Source organism: Drosophila gunungcola, assembly GCF_025200985.1.
Source record: "Drosophila gunungcola strain Sukarami chromosome 2R unlocalized genomic scaffold, Dgunungcola_SK_2 000004F, whole genome shotgun sequence".
In the NCBI taxonomy this organism is placed as follows: Eukaryota; Metazoa; Arthropoda; class Insecta; order Diptera; family Drosophilidae; genus Drosophila; species Drosophila gunungcola.
The window spans coordinates 1,061,904-1,084,851 of record NW_026453167.1 but is presented as its reverse complement, the minus strand read 5'-3'; the positions used below and the strand labels follow the sequence as shown (position 1 = coordinate 1,084,851).

Genomic DNA, 22,948 nt, shown 5'->3' with positions numbered 1-22,948 from the left:
CTTAAGCTCTTTTTATCATTGTAAACGAATAATATAAACGAATTAGTAAGGATCGATTAAGAATTCGATCGCACAATATTGCAGCTTGGCCTAGCAGCTGCTTTACAGAAGCTTTATTAGGAAGCTTTCAGGGCCTGTAAATAGCCCAAAAAATCTATTAAAATTTGCAGAATTCTTTGCACTGATATTTCAGATTTCCTTTTATTTCCCCTTTTCGGTAAAGTTCTTTTATTTTCCGAATTAAGCTAGAGGGAAGCTCCTATTTCATTCCATTCTCCAGAACCCCTCTTAGAGTCTTAGAAAGTTCTCTTAGCTCTCAAAAGTAATTCATCGTAGATATGAAGTAAACTATTAGCAGATTTTTCGTATTCCCCTGGGGGACCTTTAGTACCATAGATTTGGTAGTTGTTAAGCCTTTAATTTAAAGTTTTTTTCCTTACAAATTCTCGTTACTTATTTCAAAATCAGCAGACACCGAAATACTCTCTACAAACAGTCCAACCCGAGCTCCCCGTAACGTCATTGTGGTTTTGTTTACTTCTGATTTTGAATAATCCTTGCATTCTCGATGTTCCTTTTCTGTTTTGTTTGTGCTACGTGTTACTCTTGTGTTTTCTCTTACTCAAAAGTGCACCAATCTAAAAAAATGCAAATTGAAAACTAATCGGCATGAAGCAAAAATAAAAACAACACCCAAAAATAAAACAAAGCAAAACCAATTCCAAGAGGCAAGTACAACAGCAAAAAAAATACTTAAAACATAATCAAACAAAAAACCTAACATGAAATGCATCTGTATCGGCTCTAACCACTAAAATCAAAAAAAAAAACTTGCCTACCATTTGATTTGGAACGAATCGAAAATATATATGTATATTTTTGCGCAAATACTTAACTTTTCTTTTGATGACAACTAAAACGTAAACCAAAATAATAAACAAAGTAAAAAAAACGAAACAAAAGAAATGAACTTTTTTACTGAATATCCTTCCATTATTTCCAAAAAACACACTCCACATACACACACACATACACCTTCTCCGCCTATAAACACACACACCAAACCGAAAACACCACTGAACCACTCTGAACCACAACTGCTGCCACTTTTGCTATCCGCTGCCAACGCCCGCCAACCAACCAACCAATCAACTGATACCGATACCGATACCAACAATCGATCAACCAACAATCGCTGCAACTACAAAAATCGATAAATATATCGATCAAATACAAAACCACCTGATAATAACCCCCAATCAAAAACCAACCCACCAACGATGATCATCGAAATGCGGGCGTCGTGTTGTGTGTGTGTTTGCGATCGATGGCGATCCATGGCGATGTTTGCGATGATCCAAATGCGCAATATCCGATAACCAAATGCGATAACCGAAAACAGGTGTGTCGCGAATTCTTGCGCGGCGCCTGCAAACGGGCGGAGTCGGAGTGCCGGTTTGCCCATCCGCAGGAGAGCGTCGCCAGGCACGACGACGGCTCGATTACGGTTTGCATGGACGCCGTGAAGGGCAGGTGCGCACGCGACCCCTGCCGCTACTTCCATCCCCCCCTGCACCTACAGGCACAATTAAAAGCGGCCCAAACACGCGCCACCGCTGTCGCTGCTGCAGCTGCGGTATGGCTATATACTATATATTTTTCTATACTTTTCGAACCTTCTCTTTGCGTTTGCGTTCGATCAATTTTTGCCCTTTTTTTGGTTTTATTACATTCCGTTGACTTGTGTTTTTTGTGCTGCCTAAAGACTTATGGTTTTCATTATTTTTTATTTTCCTGCGAAAGTACATTTTTTGTTGAACACGTTTGCCAGACGCTTTCACGAACTGATATCCAAGAAATTCAATAAAAAAAATATACACTAGAAGAAATAGTTTTATTGATATAAAACTAATATATTTAAAATAATAAAATCAAAACCACAAAAATTGCTAATAACAAATGCTTTGCAAAATAAAAATAAAATAAAAATCTGGAAATTAATTCGTGGAATGGTCGCCCAACTAGCGTTTTTTTGTTTTTAATCTCCAAATAACCTCAACAAAGAAATACAACACAGAATTTTACTCCTGCACTAACACGCCACACGAATATATAAATATATACCCAAATATCCATGTATATATCTAGCCAACGTTGACCTTAGGCCATCGTGCTTAGTTCGAAATAGATGATTGAATTTGCTTTAAATTCATGCCAAATTCACCGTTCGATTTAATTGGAAAATCTCGAACTATAGACACATATGGATTTAAAGCAAATTTAATTAGAAGTTAATGCCGCATGCAACAATTTAATTAACTTTATGCAAACACACACGCCCTCACACATAAAATCTCTTTTACAAATAACTGTTATTCTCCCTAAGAGCTGCAAAAAAAGTGTGTAATCGTACAAATTTGTAAAACACAAATTATGCTATTTATTTATGCTGCATATTCAATGACGTAGCTAGTGGCTATGCAATAAATGCTTAAGCGAGCTCCGCTCGTCCCCCGAAAATATAGAAAAATTCAAATCAATGAACTGAATAATTCTGCCTGATATACGTGACACATTGTGCACTCAAATAATTGGATTAAAAATCTATAGAATCCGTGTTACTCATTAGTCATAATAAAAAAAAAAAAAAATTACAAGTAGATACATTTAACTAGTAATGAAGTACCAAAATATAAAAAAGTTAAGGCTCATTTAGTTAATAAATAAATTAACTAGCAAAAAAAATTATTAAATTGATTAGTTTCACTGCAAAATTAGTTTCAAATACAAATCTTTTTAGTGATTATTACAATTAAAATGTATAATGATTTATAAACAAAATTTAAAATTTGATCGAAACACATTCTATGTATTTGTATCGAAATACATAACATTTTTAGTCGAGCTTTAACATGATCCGTTCAATATAAAATATTGTTTTGCGGAATGCAATTCGGTGAAGCATCAAATAAAATTTTATGGCTAATTGAAAATTCATTTGGCTGAACTTAATTATGTTTGTCCAAGGCAAATGAAATGTTCAACAATCATTTGAGGGGACATCATTCAAACAGGGTGTTCAGCGTCATTTAGATGTTAATTTTGTTTGTAGATCAATAAATAATTATATTTTTAAAGTATGCCTCCCATACAGAACAAACAAAACAAACAGTGTGGGTAGAGATGGAAGAGCATAATCCTGCCAGGAGAACGAAGAGGAAGAAAATATCCGGCAACACGGAAAATATGTTGAAGCTCACATAAAACACGCCATAAATGTTGATTTTCGTTGGGCCAAAATTAACATTTATTACAACGCGTTAAAACTTTGAGCACGCAGCAGGTAGAACGAGGGGGAAAGGTGGGGGAAAAGCGGAGGAAAAGCGGAAAAGCGAGGCAGCCGGGCCAACACGGGACTCACACAATCACACATATGTGAGCACGTACGTGGTCGTATCCGTGTTTCCCGGCTGCGTGTCCTATGCGCCGTACTTAATTCGCGACTTAATTGCTTTCTGCTGGAAATTTATTTGACGCAACAAACAACAACGCGATGTCCTTGTTGGCCTGACTGAAAAGCCGGCTGGAAAAAGGGGGAGGGGTCGGAGGGGGGTGAAAATGACACACATAATTGCAGCATAATATCGCATAAAGTGAAAAATTGTTGCAGCATTTTAGGCGTAATTCAATCGAGGCTCTCCTCGTCTCGTTCATCGTTCAGCGGAAGGGCAGGACAAACGCGATTATTGTATGAAAATGTCCTTTGATACCATCCCAAAGGCACACATGCTGACATTCGCCCTCTCCTTTTCCCTCACAGAGCTGATAATTGTATTTATGGGTGCTCGTTTAATGTGATTACGGCCCTGGTAAAAATGGGAATTAAACGCTTACCTTATTGCACCTGTCTACTATTATATATGCCGCAAAGCGTTAATGCTTGGTTATTTTCGTTTATAACCAAATTTAACTTTAAAACAAGTTATTTTTTTTATAAATGTCTATCATAAGAATAAAGGCAATAGCGTTAACTTGAGCTATACAAATAAATATACAAAACCGATGCAGCGCTGCTGTTTCATTTTATAATTACTTTCATTCCTTTCATATATTTTATATTGTTAAATACCTTTACGTAGACTTGTTTCAAGTTAATATATCCCTAAGCTCTATATTCTCATGTCCCCTGTATATAACATAAATCGTTTTGCAAACCCTATATCTATAAAATACTCTTCTTAAATGTTACCTTCAAACTCCTCAAAGTTAGCTGATTAACCTTATAACGAGTTATATGCATATTTATCTATATATATGTATATATATTTAAAAAACCAGTCGACAGACGCTACAAGAAACCACACCACACAAACAGACCCACACACAAAACTTTGCCTTTGCATATATGATTTTCCTCTATAATTTCCCTGTGTTATTGTTGCTGTCACGTTGATAAGCGTTTAAGTTTTGTTTATTATGATTGCTGTTTGGCATTCTGGGTCACCAAATCGACGTTCCCCATATGTCAGCAAACGAAGAGGAGCAAAAAGCCCCATATCGATGGGGGATCTCCCCATGATGTCGATGGCAAATATGCCACCTGCCGCAACCAACGACCCCACAGAACTATAATCCCGGCAATGTAAGCGTGACAAGAGCATCTCGGCCAAGAAAAAAGTCCGGAGGAAAAGTGAAATTGAAGGGGAATGTGAATGTGAAAGGGAATGGCAGTCGTCCGCTCTCTTTTTCCCACCAAACTGACCAAAAATGTAAATGTCAACCTGAACAGGACATGGCTACGTATACGTATACGTTATACGTTATACGAATACGTTATACGGACAGGGACACGGACATGGACACGGGCGACATGGATTAGTACGGGCCGGATAACGTTTGAACCGGAAAATTAACTAAAAGCAGAGATTTCCATGCCAATGAATTGTCCGGCGGAGTCTGCCTGCTGGTTTTTTATGGACTCTCTACTCGACCCCGATACAAAAACACGCTCAGCTATGGGAACATATATGTGTATGTACGAACACCCCACGATGTTGTCGCGCCCAAGCGAATTAATCCATTTGTAGCATTCATTGCCAGTGACACCAGCACAGAAAAATGTGGGGAAAAAACGAAGGAGTGTCGGGTCAACTGAGCCCATCTCTTTCGCTGTCTCCATTTAAATGCAAATTTGTGCACTCTTTTATGTGTGCCTGTCCCCTGTGCCCCAAAATGTATGCTAAGTTTTTTGCCAGTGTGCTGCCTGTGTTTTGTTTGGTTTATTTTTATTTTGTGGTTCTTGGTTATTAGGCACACATGGGTCCACTTTCGTGGTAAAGGGGCGAAAATCGGGCAAAAGCTGAACCCAATTGCGGTGTTAAACGCATTAGCATTGAGCTCTGCAAGAGTATTTATGGGTACAGAAATTGGGGTCGCAACATTTCCGGGGTCTTAAAACTATACACTATACACTCGGGTAAACGACTTGGCTTATAAACCAAACTGGGTCACGATGGCTAAATTATAGTAAACAAAAAGTATTCCAAGTTCCAAAACACTATCCCTAAAATCAAACTAATCCAAAACAAAGTTGTTTAATTTAAAGTTCCCTTGAGTTGCCTGAGTTATTCAGCTTCTTATGAATGAGCAGCAGCATCGATGCATCGGTAGGTATTTCATTATATAACTTATGATCCACAAATGCGAATGTGTCTAGTCAAAGTTAACGAATCAATTGGTGAACCGAGTGATTTTGTTGGCAAGCCAATCAATTTGCCATCGCCCCTAAGTTAGATCGTAAGCCGAAAGGATAGGTTTAAGAATATAAGAAAACAAGGCTTTTACACTTTGCTGGCTTTCGCAAGCTTTTTTTGAAACGATTCTCTAACCAAACAAGGCTTTCACTCACACTAAACTAACTTGATTTACGCTTCTTTCCAAATAAAAACCAATGAATATTAATCGAAATTATTAACATTTAGTTGGTATGTGTTACACGTTTATTTTAAGGCTCTTTCAATATCAAATGGAAATCATGTTTTTTTGGATTACCGTTGATTTCTACTTGATTTATTCATATTTACTCTCTATACGAATATAATCTATATATACGTAAAATTTGATTTTTTTTCTATTTATTTACTTATCGATATCAAAACACTTCCGTACTCTTCTACTATTATGTATTTTTCATCTGTTCGCCTGTGCCAACACACACACACACCCCAAAAAACAAACACTGTAACTGCTTCTACGATGGATGGTACGAACACAATCAAAAAATAAACACACACACATATGCACAAAACACAAATACGAAAACAAACAAAAAATAAAAATGTGTACTCAAACAAATGTAAATTCACCTTGCATAAATTTATGGAAAAAAAATTTAAAAAAAAATTGAAAAAATATACAAAACTGGACACGCTAATTAATAATTCATGAAAATCGGAAACGAAATATAAAAATATTTAATTCAAATTGGAATTTCTCAACTATTTATTAACACTTGATTTAAATGCCTGTATATTTTAATAATTTTTTCATATTTGCCTGCCTGAAAATTTGGTTTGGTGTCAATTTTCAAAAACAAATGTTTTTCAAAATGTTTGACGAATACAACAACGCACAACACAACACGCATACGAACACACACAGACCTCACCTCTTGCGGCACACCATCACCAGCAACAACAACAACAGCAACAACAATTGCAACACCAGCTGAACAACATGAACAACAACCACAGCACCGCTGGCACAGCAGCCACCTCGACAACAGCAACAACCACCACAAACAACGCCGCTGCCGCCGCCGCCGCTGCTGCCGCCGCCGCTGCCGCCGCTGTCATGGGCCATCACACACTGGAAGTGGGCAAGAAGCGGGCGGCGGACACAACCGATATGTTTCCACTGGTATTTTTCTTTTCCTTCATTTTGTGTTTTTGCATTTTTCGATTTTTTCGATTCACGATTTTTGAATTTTAACTTTTGTTTTTTTTTTTTTGTTGCCCTAACTAATTGATTGCCTTAATTTTGACAATCGTAAATGCTTCTGTTGGTTGTTGAACTGTTAGTTATGCCTTTTTCGTTGCATGCTTTTAGGCGGTCTAATCCTCTCAGGATCTTTAAAATAAAGATATATTTTTAAGCAGTAGTTATAAAAACAATTGGAGTTATTTGGTGCTGCTTTGGTGTGCATAAAATATATTTTCCATCTAAAGAATTTTATATGTAACTAGGGAATGAATTTAAAAAAATTAGCAATGATTTTTTTTTTATTCCAATATAAATACAATATATGCTTTACATTATATAAATTGATTACCTGAAAACTAAAATAATTTAATTCCTTAAGAACTTTAAGAATTAAACAAAATTTGAGATGTTTACTGTGTTATCAATTAAAAAGGTTTTTCTCTATTATCCCTTTCACTAGTGTTCTTTGTAATTCAAATTTAATCGATTAAAAGCCGCAGCCAAGCGCCATTAACTCCAAACTGATCACTGTGATTATGAATCTACCGTATACAATCCCCAGATCCAGACCCTTATGGTTCGCGAAACGAAATGCTTTCAACTTTCACCTAACCCACCTTAGGTATTCATTCACTCAATCACTCACTGGCCCACCCACTCAGTTAGTCAGTCACATGCACATCAAAGTGCCATCAATTAACGTTTATTATCAGCATGGCCAGGTCGGCTGGGGATGCAACCCCCGGCATTTAATTTACAAAATGAAGTCATTATACGATATATCAAAAGCGCAAACACTTACCAAGGCACACACATTCGCACACAGGCACACTAATCAATACACACTCACTCAAACACACACACACACACAAACACACACTTTTTGCAATGGAAAGAGCGAGTTGAACCAATTACACGTGGCATATGATAAATCACAATCACAACACGAGCACATTTGCCCTGCCAAGTGTTAATTAAAATGATTTAACCGATAATTGCCAAGGCTGTATAGCTGTATCTGTAGCCGTAGCAATACCTTTAGCGGTAACTGTAAGTTTCTTTCTTTCGCTTTTGCCTCTGCCGCTGATTGCATTTCGCGAGCTTAATTGTTTAAGTGCTTTTCCTGGTTAATTAGCTGAACATGCACCACCTGCAGCCTGCAGACATTGTTTATCCCGCCCCAGTTTTCCGTTTACATCACGCCCACACATCACATCGCATCACATTGCCATCTATTAGGACTAAGTATCTGTTTACCCGTTTATGTATATATGTATCTGATTAATGCCATAATGCTGTACTGTGCCCAGGATATATCCACTAATTTCATTTGTGTTCTTCTCTCCTCTTCATTTGCTCTTCTTCGATTCCATAACCTCTTGCGTTCGTTTAAAAACTTCACCACCTATGTAACTATCTCTCGAAATCGCAATCGAAAACGAAACAATAATAACTGCGAAATGTGTGTGTGCTAACCCCCGTTACGATCTGATCATCAATCAAACAATGATAACCCAACAATCAACTACAAATCATACACTAACCGCATAATCAACAACAATCGATAAATGCCAAAAAAGATGGATGTTAAAACGGTTGGTTCATTTTACTATGAAAACTTCGTAAGTACTCCAAACTGAATGACAATCGCCATGTACCACGTACAGTAGTCAGCTATAGAAAAATCGATCTACAATATTTACACATTATAAAGACTACTGTCTGAATAGCCAAAACAAGCGATTAATATTTATATTCAGTCAAGCTAACCAGCTGATATTTCAATGAACGCCGCATGCACTCAAAATCCATCGAACTTAATAAATAAATCGTGGCCATTGGTCTGCTTCTTAAAAATCTATACAATTTTCATAAATATATAAAAAAAACATGGAGACATTTTAAGTTGATCAAAACAACTTTTCGGAGATATAAAAGCTTTATACGCACACACAAAATATCATATCGATCGGAAAAAAAATCACAAAAAAATAAATTAATTAAATCAATAACACTTAAAGCTTATTCATTTCACTTAGAAATAAACTGCGAACGCTTTTCCCCAATTTTCCACCGAACTGCACGCACTTCCAATTCATTCAGTTGCAAACTGTACTCTGCCTATGTTTAGTTTTCTATGTTTAGTTGTTCTATTTCTGATATGATTCAGTTTGAAGAAATATTAAGTTTCATATTTCGTATGATTTGGTAACTTTCACCCCAAAAAAATATAGAAATCGAAATTGGCGATAAAAAAGCAAGCAAAGCGCAAGAAAAAAAATAAGAAACTCAAAATTAACCAAAAAGCAAGCTCGTTTGTAAGCAATTGTTTTAGTGTATATGGTTACCAAAAGTAGACTAAGTTGAAAGCAAAATGGAAATGATGATACTAATGAATTATTCATCTTTTTTCCATCTTCTTCTTTTTTTCTCCAATCGTCTCTCTTTTTAGCAATTCTCTGGCATGGTACCGTTCAAACGTCCAGCTGCCGAAAAGTCTGGCATTCCAGTTTATCAGCCCGGTGCGACCGCCTATCAGCAGCTAATGCAGCCCTATGTGCCAGTCTCATGTGAGTATCCCCAACAACAACAACAACCACAACAACAACAACAACAACAACTACATCAACAACAACAAAATGTACTACTACAACAACAACTACAATTAAGTAGCGCCATAACAACAACAACTACAACAGCAACAGCCAGTAATAATATGATTAATATTATTAATAACAATAAAAGTACCATAAATGCTGTAATTGCTACTACCAATATACCATCATCAGCAACAGCAATAGCAACAACAACAGCATCAGAATCATCATCATTATTATTATCATCAGCATTAGCAACAACAACAACAACAGCAACAGCCATTACTAATCAAGCTAACGATCACAATCCCGATAACGATAACGATAACGAAAACGATAGCCCTGCTGATGCTGACACTGATAATGCCGATCGCAGCGATGCCATTGATCAAGCTAGCAATCAAGACAATAATAGTGACCAAACGAATCTGAATCTGAATCCGAACCAAAATCCAAGTCCCTCGAACGATTGTAATACAACACGAACAATCTCACCAAACCCAGAAACATCTGTAGCAGCTACAGCAGCAGCAATAACAACAGATACATTAGACACTGCTACTGTCCCTGCAGCAGCATCTGCCACGCCCCCCCATGGCAATACACCACCGCCCCCTGCCGATTCCCCGCCAGTCGATAGTCTTTTGCCCCTGCCCAATGGCCTGGGCGATAATAACAATTACTTGTCCTATATCAATAACAATCTGAAGTCGGCCAATCCCGAAGAACTAAATGGTGATTTAGAAAATATTAGCCCAGCAGCAACATCCGCATCTCGCAACTTTGCCAAGCAGAATGGCGATGGCTATTCTAGGTATACGATTAATGGTCACAGTACTGGCATTCTGCCCACACCCACTACTTCTGCTCCGGCAGTTTCCTATCAGTCACAGGCTCAGGCTCAGGCTCAAGCCCAGGCTCAGGCTCAAGCTCAGGTTCAGGCCCAGGCTCAAGCACAAGCGCAAGCCCAAGCTCAAGCCAATTTGCAGCGCATTAATTATGCCATGCCCGCCTATAGCTATGGTAATCTGTACTCCCCCTATGGAGGAGCCACCTCCACCATGGTCAGTCTGCCCAGCAGTACACCCTCCTATGCCCAGGCACAAATGCAACAGCAGCAACAGCATCAGCAACAGCAGCAGCAACAACAGCAGCAGCAACAGGCCCAAGCTCAAGCCCAAGTTCAGGCTCAGGCTCAGGCTCAAGCCCATGCCCAGGCAGCCTATGCTCAGCAGGCCTATGCCGCCTATGCTGCAGCCGCAGGTTTAACCCCTCAGGCTTCCAATGCTGGAGGATACTACACCACCGATCCCGCTGCTTTGGCCAAGGAGGTGGCCCAGAAGAACTATGCCCTCAAAGTGGCTAGTGCTGCCTCCAAGCCCGGAGGAGCCTCCTCGGCGGCAGCTGCCTACACTGGCTTAACCCTTAACAAGAGCTATGTGCCAGCTGGACAACAACCTGTGCAGGCAGCTCAACCTCAGGCCGTTTCCATGGCAGCTCTACTGCAAATGCAAGCTCAGGCTCAAGCTCAAGCCCAGGCCCAGATGCGCCAGTTGGGCTCACTGCCAAATTCCGGACTTACTACCCCAGTGCCTGGCACTCCAGTGCGTTCCACACCAGCTGGATCAGTTAGTGCCAGTCAATATCAGTCGGCTGCCCTGCTAAGAGCGCCCTCACCCATGCCATATGCCCAGGCCCAAGGTTACTTCTATCCCGGCATGATGCCCACGGCAACCTATGCCATGCCTCAAACTCAGGCTGCTGCTGCACAGCAATACGCAGCAGCTGCTGCAGCAGCCGCAGCAGCAGCAGCACAGGGAGGAACTCCAGGCAGTGCCATGGTCCTGAATCCCTACAAAAAGATGAAGACCTCTTAAGAAACTGACTAACTACAAACCCAAACACAACTGTACTTAAGACACCCAGCCATCTAACAGATGAAAAGTCACACTTAATTAGATTCGTAGATTTAAACACATCGAAGACGTAAGATTATGTGCCTCAGTTTTCTTGGAAAAGGACAAGTAGAGAGAAAACCGACCTTAGTTGTATAATAGGCCTCATAGCGATAGACAAACGACGAACCATGACACGATAACACTTAAATCAGACCGACAGCGAGACAGATCGTAGATCATCGAAGCTTACTAACACGAATGCCCAATTCTTGCTGATAATTTGCCATTAAGTTATTTGACAAAACGAAATACAACCTCACTGTGACTCCAAAGTGTTGCCATTTTCGCACAAGAATCGAAAAAGCATGCTTTCAAAGCACTAGCAAACAGAAGAGAAGCAGATGTTAGCTGATAGTAATACTTAAGTTCCTTTTTTTCGGATAGCACTTAGTCAACACTAGTTTAGAAAAAGGAGGGCGGTTAAAGAGAGGGGAAATGAAACACAACGACGTAGAACTGTGATAGCGAAAAAGCTTTGAGGGATCAAAAAGTTAATGACATGGGCTAAGAGAAGGACAAGCCCCTTAGCTGCTGCCGATGCTGGGTACAGTTGTGATTGCATGTTGCTAGCTACAGGTGCTTAATCCACATCGCCGTCCCTGTCTCGTATAGCTATCTCTCTCGATCCCGCTCACCATCCATTTTCAGTGCTCTCTCTCTCTCTAACAACCTATCGCTGACTCTAATTGTTTCCTAACTATAACTAGCTAGCTAGCTAGCGTAAATGCTGTTGTAATTGTTTAAAATTGTTGAGCAACGATAAATGCGTAACGAATATTGTCTAGTTTATATAGATTACTTATACGATATACATATATACCTATGTGTGCTGTATGCTGCTACCCATATACAATACGATATATACACCCACACTATGTACTCTAACACACGCTCATCCTTCACCAAACCAAACACCGAAAAACAAAAAAAAAATGGCATAAACATGACCAGGATCGATCTGTAAATCATATGTCTAGCTTACTAATCAGATATTACAGTACAATCACCCACTATCAAGCCTCTCTATCCGTATTACTATAACACACGCACCAAAACACCCGTACACTTTTCAGACTGTTAAGCCAGCAAAATTGATTTATGTTAATGTTATGTTATCGAGATTTAAATTTGATGTGTTGACCAGAACTATGTAAATCCTTTTGATTTTTAACGACTTTCTCCCACACTCTTCATCTGTCTCTAAAACCCACTCTATCGCCCACTCTTTCGATGTATTATAAATGTTTTCCTTTCTGTAAACGAATTGTTAAGCAAAGAATAAAATCATTGACAAACAGAACTAAGTTTTTAATGTTAGATCTCGTGTGATTATCCGTTTTTCCTTTACTTCCTTTTCTATGTAATTTTTACGTTGATATTTATGTATTTTATGTACTTATAAACCAGTTTTTAGTGTAGTTATTATATAATTTTAAAGTGTGTTCCCGATTGAGAAATATTTGAGAAGATTCTATAACAAGATAAAATTGCCACTGACTTGCGCACCTAAAGTTTTAGATTTCCCCCGCCTACATCCCAAGCACCCGCAAAAACTCCTCATCCGAGAACATCCTACATACATTACTATTCGATATATATACGATAATCTCTGTAAAATTGTTTTTAATTAAAGTACTTCTAATGTTTTACAACAATTTGATGTTTGCCACTAATTCTTATCCTAAATCTAATTCTAATCCTAATTCTAGTTTAGTTTCGATAGTTTTTATTAATGTTTTATTTGAAATACCGTGTGTTTATCTAAATATATAGTTTACGAAAAAACAAATATATATATCTTATTGTGTGTTGGTATTTTACTTTATTTGATTTACTTATTTCGGTATTCACTTGATATTCGTTTTCTGTTGTGCCGCTTTTACATCTCACCTCTGATTTAAATGTACTCCAATGATATATGGACCTTATCAGATGCCGATCCACAAAAACACAAGCTTTGCCGAGCGCTTTGGGCAGAGCAGCACTGTTATAATCAATCTATATCCCTTCCCAGAGCTTGGCGAATTTTTGATTTTTAATTATATAGAAATATTTTTTTATATTCGCTCATTCCCCCGCTAAATATTTCTCACACCCTCACAGAAACACCCACATAATCTTAGGACTGCCAGACATTTCTTCTTTTTGACCTGCTTCCCTTACCACTGCTTCTTCCCAAAGCAAAACCCGAAATCATTCTCATCCTATATACTTTTTAGCTCTTAGAATAATGGCAAGCAAAATGAGTACGCTAATGGTAGAGAATTAGTTGTAAAATCTGAATATACTATTTATCTAAACTACGGCCAGCTAATGCTTGGCTTACTCTATATACTCGATAAGAAAGATGCTTACTAAACATGACAGCCGAATACATTACTATATATACGAATAGAAAACTAAACCAGATTAAAATATACCTATATCCATCATATATCTCAATGTCTTGCCTAAAAGTATGATAACATTATCTATATGTGTCGTATGGTTAATTTTTTCGTTGATAATGTAGAACTGTTGCCGTTGGTCAATAAATTCAGCAAATGAAAAACTATGCAAAATGTTTAAAAAACGCTCTCAAAATAACTAAGAACTAAAGCAAAAAAAAAAAAAAAACGAAACGAAAACCAAAAACCAAAAACAAAACACCACTCACCACTGCATGGCGCCAAAATATAACTGACTTGCATTTCAGATCTAAGAGCTCATAATTTATTCCGCTTCTTTTTCAACTTAGCAATGCACCAAAAACACAGCAACAAACAGACAAACAACAAAAACAGTATGTTAACATTATCATGCAATAATAATTGTCAGTTGACACTAGAATAACAATGAGTTAGGCTGATTTTCGATTTACAAAAAGAAAAGAAAGAAGAAAAAATAATAAAAAAAAACAACCACTTAGAAAACCACAGTCCATTCCAATATAGTCAAGTGGGTTTTCAAGCCTTCTTCAATAGACAGAAGTACTGTACCGTCCAACAGAAACTATAGTTTAGTGGAATCCACCTAGTTGCCTCTTTTTAATTTGTAGCCAGCCCAAAATCTCACACACATTACACTGAGAGAAGACGAAGTGTATGCAGGCTCCCATTTTGAATTCACTCCCATCGACGTTAAGTGAGCGAAAAGTATGGCATTTGTTTGCATGTCAAATAAGAGAGTTGGGAAAAGAGCAAGAATGTCGAAGTTAAAATTATTCATAACATTTAAATATATATGTCGAAATATATATATCTATATTCACATCTACACACAAGCAAAGACACTAATGAATATGTTATATCTGTGCTAACATTAGTCGTATTATTATAAAGACAAAACAAATTATATTGAAATTATATTATATACGTTTTATTGTAAAAACCGTAAAACAACTTGTTGGCTTCTTTTACTCGAAACTTGGAAAGTGATCAACTCAAAACTAACATTCTCTTTTTCTCACCCACTACTAATCCATAAACAACAGTTTGCTGTGCGTTGTCTCTTTCTCTCTCTCTTTCTATTTGTTGGCTGTTTTTATTAATAAATTAATTTAATTTTTTTTTAATTTTAATGGTATATTTATGATTTTACACCTAAGTTGGTCTACTCATTTTGCTGAATATTTAAGTTGAATCAAGCTTTTCGCTATTTTCTACGCTTTTTAATTAATGAACTTCGGTGGTAATTGTCTAGGCGTACGTAAAACTCAATGTGCTCTCTGCTCGACTAATAAACTCCTTTTAATTTCCTCACACTTCACACAGACACACCCGATATCCTTTGGTAGAACTCTCGATACACTTGGCTTGCTGGACTATCCAGAGAAATATTACTGTATTATTTGGCAAAAGCTGTTCTTGTGTATGGAATAAACTATATATAATATGTCATTATACCCACTAGAGTTAAGCGCTTTTTGTAATGTTATCAAAGAAAATGCTTCGAATTATTTTAAGTTTTTGCCAACATTTTGCTCTACTTTAATCTAAACTCTCTTTCAAGCAACTTTAAATCTTTATCTTCTAGATGTTCCTCACACAACTTTAAGATTTTCAATTTGAATATTTATATCTTTCACTAGCATGATCCTTGAATCAGTCGGTCCTTCGATATAATCCCAACTCAACTTGAAGCTTTTCTTTGAGTTCATTACAAAAAGTGTGAGCGTTACCAAAGAAACAGTAATGTCGTCTCTCTCGAAAATACACACCCTCTTTCGCCCGAAAGCGCTCGTCTATCTCTTTCGCGGAGAAATTATCGGGGAAAAGTACGCTACTATGCGACCTGATCATCTAATTTAATTTCAGTTACCTTCATTTAGTTGGCCTTTCTTGTGTTTACTTTGATTTTAAATCTCTCTACATGATTTTGAGACTTTTCGATTGGAGCGTAATTTGTAATTTTTCAGCATGTGCTCAATGAAACAGAACTTTTTTGTAGCAAGTATTCCGGTATGACTATGAGTATGAATATCAAGCAGTGACGTTGCAAGTGGCTGTCTCTTTCTACCCTCTATATATGTATCTCTCTCGCTCGCTCTCGAGACCGATATAATACTACTCGTACATTGCGTTTGTTCACATACATATATAACTCGAGTATGGCTTCTGAGGCATGTGGTATGATGGTAAAGCTATACGAAAGCACTTCTAAGGTAAGCTGGTGCACCGCCCCAATACCCGAGCTTTTGTTTACTCCCATAATGGTATTACGATTATATCTGAAGACTGATACCTGCTATATAGATGCTAAGTATGTTTAAATTTAATCCTTTTTTTTTTGTTTTCGTAGACTTCTCGTTTGTCGTTTGACCGCTTCGATCGGTGGAGCTAAGGAAGATCGAAGATCAAACATCGTTCGGACATTCGATCTCCTTAGCTCGACCGAAACACACACATACATATATACAATACACTTGTGGCCCAGAAAATATTATTAACATGACTTCTTTTTTGTTTCTTTTCAAATGAATTTTTTCTTTCTTTTTCGTAGCAGCAGGATATCAAAAAGATCCGAAATGTAAAATGTTTGACTGTTTGCTGAACATAGAGGAGACTATACTCCATAACACGCACACTCACACACACAACATACACTCACACCTACACACATTTATTCACACTCACACTTAGTTAGCAAGTTTGTAGTGCGAGATGCTTTCTAGGTGAAGTTGCTTTTGAAGGCACTGCGAAACGCTTGAGAACGAGAACATCCAAAATCAAATAGAATACCGCTTCAACTTTTCCTGCGCTGGAAGAAACAGAGTCTATAGCCCAGTCACACACACCCAAAAAAAAACAAAGACAACCAAAAACACACGCACACACCCCCAAAAATAAAACAAACACTACAACTACAAGGCAAACTGGTAAACCCAAAAAATTTAGTGAAAGTTTTCTTGCGTTTTCCCTTTGAAATTTGAAACTTGATACTCCTATTGCATACCCTTATATATTTATCAATACATGTATCTATCTACCATATTTGACTGACTTTTTCAGGCTTGTTTGTATGTATATGTAGTAAGTATTTGCCTTGTTTCTGTGTGATGTCCTGTGAGGAGCGATTGTCCCCTGCTTAATAACCGAACCGAGCTTATACCCTCTTTTTTTCTCTCGTTTTCAGCATTTACGGCTGACGCAGTAACAAGTTTGAAATGCGCTTCAAAAATTGTGAATAGCTGATGCTGCTGCCAAATGAGTTTTAATTTGATTACTATTTAACACATGCCATTTATTTATTATTACTCATCCTTTTTTTCTGCCTTTTTCAGTTTGCCGCTTAGCCTGCGCTTCATAGCCGTTTTTATTTTAGTTTAATCCTTTTATTTGCAGCGTCGACTAACCGCCCAAGCCCCAAAAAAGTATGCTACTGTTTTATAATTTGCTAATTTGCCTCCTGCTGCTACCATCGAGCTTAAAAACCAAACCAAACCAAACCAAAACAAACTGAACCGAACCCGAACTAATCTACGATAGGTTTAAGTGTGTTTGCCTTTTTGCATATGCGAACAACAGAGCCAGAGATCCAAAAAAAACTTTTCCCACCAGCAACAAGTTAATTACACGAGGGGTTGCGGTCTGTAAGGACGAAAAAGCCGTAATTACAGCACGAAAACATTGTTATTTTAATGGGGGCGTGGTATCACACATTTACATTTATTAACTCGTGTCCCGTGTGGCGCCCAAAACTTTATTCTCACCTCTTTCACAAAGTTTTTTTTTCTCCTCGAGGCTTCCACTTTATATTAGCATAATTCGAAATCAGGGACAGTTAACGAGATGGAAGATAGGTCCAAATCTGACCAACAAATGGTTAAATTTCGGTTTCAGATACTAGTTAATCTTGTTTTTCGCATATGCAGCTTAAGCTTAATCTTAAGATTTTTATATAAACCTATTTGTTTTGATTTCTTTAATGGATTTACAAAAAATATAATTATTTACTCTAATTTTTCTACCTTTTTTACATGCTTACACACATGCGCAAAAAATCAACAATATATAATATTTAAAACATGAAAACAATGTTCTTACCATTTGCATGCAACTCAAACAAAACGATACCAAATGTTTATATCTATTTAATTTATGAATAACAACAATCACGCACGGATTTGGATCGAAAAAACAAAACAAATGCTGCATGGAAAACCAACAAAAACCGAAACTAAAATTATTATGTGTATTTTTGTGTCCACATATATTTTCATTTTAATTTTTATTATCACCGAACCACACACTCACCAATACACACACACCTATATTTCTATTTAAATATTTGTCTCATAACGCATATTTAATTTGAGGCATGTTTTTTCGGCTTTATGACCATATAAATATGTCCTCATAGCGAATCCGAAAATACCCTTGAACGCCTCCTGTGTCATCTACACGGATGCCAGTGGCCAGGTACAGTCTGCCCTGACTATCAGTGTCATCCGTAGGCTTCCTGCATGAGCGCTTGCCCATTCCCTATGCTAAGTTCTGTTCTTTTCAAGCCTTTAACCATACCAGAAAGTGGAAATAAAACACAACTAGAGCAGCAAGTATTAGCTGAGACAACTTTTCCCATGTACAATTATATATCCAGGAAGGCAGGAAGGGGTTTGAGCCATTGAGTTAATCAAATTAAATGCCCTGCCGCTCCTCAGACAAGAGCCAACAATCAAACAAACATATACAGTAAACAAACAAACAGGGCCAAAGGCGCGGCTCCGAGACGATGACGTTGACTTGGTGATGTCAGGAGCTATGGCTATGACTATGGCTATGGCAATATATACATGAGACATGAGCTGGACACACCTTGGGGTGTCATAGCTGTTAGCAGTTGTTTGTTTACCAACACCCACTCATACACACCCACAACCACGCCATACACACCCAACACCACCCCACACCCACTACACCCACCAGAGATTTTACCATATATATAAACTGTGTATTCTCTATAAATATATCTATATTTCGATATCGTAGCCCAACCGGAGAGGGGCCTCATGTACACTCAGTGTCCGATGCTAGTGAACGGCACCTTTTACATAATTAGGTATGCATAGGTCGAATCGAATCCCATTTTTTAAATCCTGATTGATTTCCCGACGAGCTTCCTGGCCGATTTCTGTGTGCGCTTAGCTTTTGCCTTAGCTTCAGCTTTTCGTGTGCTTCAGTTATATGGCGAATTTTTGGCGAGGATCAAAGATCAGAGCTTTTTCGGCTTCAACTTTGAGTTCAGCTTGGCAGCTTTTGATTTAAACCCTCTTTGGTTTAGGGCCCCGAAAAAATAAAAAAGAGTCCTCGAGATATGATGGTAAAGAAATTAACCCCACCTTTTACGATCTCTCTTTCTCTTCTCTCTTCTCTTTTCTTATATTTCTAGTGCCGCCTATTAGGATATGTAATTGTTACCGCCTAGTACAGCCCCAATAGAACCTAAGCAAAAGCAATCAGATTGATCAGATCAGAGATCAAAGATCAGAGCATTTTTGAGTTTCCTAACAGACATACCATATACGAGTGAGTCCATCCATAGATGATAGCTCTTTGAGGCTTGATGGCTTCGCTTTCGGAGCTTCTTTAGCTTTTCTTGGCCCAGTTTCTGTTGATCGAATACTTGCTGCTTCCACAGAGTGTTTTATTTCGTGGCAAATATTATTTCTCAGCTATGCGTTTAAGTTCCACACCCACACACACGCACACACGATATATCCCCATCAAAAGACAGAAATAAACAATTGCGAGGAACACACTGTGTGATTACAGAAATCAATACCCCCTTTCGATTCATTTGCAATGCCATTTTATGATTTGAATCTTCCGCCTTTTTTTTGTTAGATTGTTTAAGTCAAAGAGAAAACTAGCTTAACATACGAGTATCTATATTAAATGTATCATGTGAAACCGATAAGAACGTTCGAGACATACTACCTATACCCACATATCTAGTTAGCTCTATTAACTACGACTAACATCTGGAACTCCACCAACATCAAGCAATTGTAAAACCGAAACCGTATTTATTCTAACCAACCATTAACCATTCTAGTGAACCATTTCAATATTATAAGATATAACTAATTTGTGCTCTTTTTCTTTTCTTTTTTCTGCTCTTCTCTTTTTTTCGAAACTGAAAACCGATGATAAATAAAAAAAAAAAATCCCCCAACCAAAAAAACCTAAATCACACAAAAAAAAACCACAAACTCTTTTTGATTTCCTGAATTGGTTTCCGTTTGCATCCTGCCATACCCAAAAAAATAAAAAACAAATCAAAACAAAAACTATGTCTGAAACACAACAAACTCTCATGTCCAATATAGTTACTGGACACCCTCCCGGTGTGCCAAGATTTTAATAGATCTATGTGCAGTCGGTTAAATTGTAGATTCGTTCATTTAACTGAAGGTAAGTGCATGTGCCTAAGTTTCTTCCTTTTCCTCAGTTCACTTTACCTTTCTATATGTTCCCTCTTCCTTTTTTCCTACATTTCCCACTTGTGGGTTTAGTTCTAAATCTATATATATATTAAAACGCTTTTAGTGCTTCCTTCTCCTAGACATTGTTGAGATGATGATTTTCGTTTTTATCCTATGTTGTACTTAGGAGAACACCTCAAGTTATTCTATTTAGTTTTGCTCAATTGGCTGCAAATTTAATTTGAGAAAAAACGGTTGACTATTTTCGTGATTATGTTTGAATTATACTGTTTTAAGTTTGGCTTTCTGTCAAGATAATTACACACACAAAAATACACAAAAGTATGGAATTATATTGTAAAGAAGATTTTCGAGCCAAATGCGAGAGGATTTGTTTTCGGGCAGCTAAATCTGAAGCGAAGACTTCACTTTTCCCTCACTTTCATAAGAACTCATGTAAAATTGTGTGAATAGATCACTTTTTTAATACCGAAAAAAACTTGAACAAAAATTTTTGGAAGAGCTTTCACTGTTTTCTACTGCCAAACCAATTTACTATATAACCCGATAGTAACCGACTTACTAACGCCCTGCTTTTTATCTTTCTATCCCCGCTTTCCAATTCGATATGAATCGATGATCCAATATCCAGATGACAAGGTCGAGGTGATTGATCAACGTGTTGCTGTCTGCCGCGATCATGCCAACAGCCAGTGCCGCCGCAAACAGTGTAAATACTACCACATACCGATTGTCCTGCCGCCGGCCAACATCATGGCGGCCATGATCACCAGTCCCAGTGATCAGCAGCCAGCTGTCCCAGTGGCCACAACAACAGCCAATCCTGCGGCAGCCGCAGCAACAGCCGGCTACAACGGCGCCAGCAACTTGATCATCATCGAGCCGCAGCAGCATCAGCAACAGCAACAGCATCAGCAGCAGCCGCAGCAGCAACAGCAGTTCAGCTACCACAGCAACAGCAGCAATAACAACTACTATCACAGCAATGCCAGCAAGCAGGCCGCCCATACCGCCAGCAACATATATCAACAGCAGCATCAACACGCGCAACAGCAGCAACATGCGCAACAGCAACCACACATCACCTACCACTGCAGCTCGCCCTACTCCCCCTCGTCGGCCTCCTCGTCGTCCTCCTGCTCGATAGCCACCTCGCCCACCCTCTCGTCGGCCACCACGCTGTCCACCACCTCCACGGCCACGATGCCCACCCCTCAGCAACAGTACCAGGGACCGGCTGCAACGGCGACCTTTCTGAAGGCCCCGGCGGCCTACTACACCGATGCCACGCCCACTCTGGTGCTGAGCAGCGACTACAACTCTAACTGCATCCCCATTCAGGCCACGCCGTTCATCTCGCTGCAGGCCGCCCCGCAGCAACATCTGCTGAAGTACACCACCCAGGCACCGCCGCCGCAGCAGCAACAGCACGCCTTTGTGGGGCATCACTACCAGACGCAGATGGGCCAGGTGGTGGCCACCACTGTGGCGGCTCTTCCGGCCACCACGATCACCGTGGCGCCGGCAACGGTGGCGTCTCCATCGAGTTGCATCTAGGAGAAGGGGTTTCTCAACCTGCCGCAGGGGGCAGCTCTGTTCATTTTCCCAGAAACGTATATTAAGTCATAGGGGTGGGTCACCTCAGAAAGCCAGGGGTTTGAAAACAATAGTTAAGGTACATAAAAGTAGACATTATGTTTAAAAGCATTAAATAATACATTTTTAGAGATTTCCTGTTTGAACCCTTAAAAAAAACCTTAAGAAAAGTTTTTTAAAAAATTATAATGCCTACTTTTAGAAACCCCGATTAAAGTTTTCAAATCTGCAGAGACTTCAGGTACCCCACCGCATAGGGTTTTTATTAAAAGTTTTTGCCACCTACTTAATTCATTGGAATACTCGTTTTTGTCAACTCCAACTTCACCTAGATATTTATATTGCATATACTCCTCACAACCTAATCCATACAATACGTATACAAATCATGAATACCCTAAAGCGATGCTCTCTACACACTAGTCTCCAAGCTGTATTGGAAAAAATCAAAAGCAAAGCAGTACTTGTCTAAAAAGGACTAAAGTCTAAAAGCTAGTAACAAAAACTTCAAACAATCACATTCTACGAAACACAAACATTAATACACAAAGCAGTAATAGAAGTTTTTGATGAAAATTAAAGGTTGATACGAACTATTTACAAAAATAAGAACCGAAAGTACTACTGGGGAATAGAGGAAAATGAACTCTGCAGAACTTTTTCGTACGTATAGCAAGACTTTAAGGTTTAAGCATACAAATTGCACATCAAGTGACATGCATTAGAGGGAAAATTTTGAGTGACGACTCTACAATATTACAAAACCAAAACAAAAGAGTAAAAACGAAAAACAAAAAGAGTGTTGTTAAATGCAAAAAAAAAAAACAAAAGAAAATTAGCAATTAAAAATTGAACTTAATATAACAAGAGAAGGAAAAATGGAGAAGAGC

General features: G+C 38.3%; 1 protein-coding gene across 31 annotated transcripts in view; it reads left to right on the top strand.

The window, feature by feature from the left end:
• LOC128254145 (protein muscleblind) overlaps nt 1-22,911 on the top strand; it is a 162,595-nt gene extending 139,684 nt beyond the window's left edge. For 3 of the 31 annotated variants that reach the window (XM_052982978.1, XM_052982983.1, XM_052982976.1), the window contains 4 exons: nt 1,403-1,636; nt 6,661-6,918; nt 8,562-8,603; nt 9,434-18,273. In XM_052982978.1, coding sequence (XP_052838938.1) covers nt 1,403-1,636; nt 6,661-6,918; nt 8,562-8,603; nt 9,434-11,455 — 2,556 coding nt within the window. In that variant the 3' untranslated portion in view covers nt 11,456-18,273. Of the gene's footprint in view, nt 1-1,402; nt 1,637-6,660; nt 6,919-8,561; nt 8,604-9,433; nt 18,274-18,376; nt 18,436-19,005; nt 19,076-19,405; nt 20,201-20,345; nt 20,431-21,093 lie in introns of those variants that run through there. The other 28 variants (XR_008267517.1, XR_008267516.1, XM_052982989.1 and 25 more) reach the window with 28 other exon arrangements.
• Nucleotides 22,912-22,948: the final 37 nt, after the last annotated feature.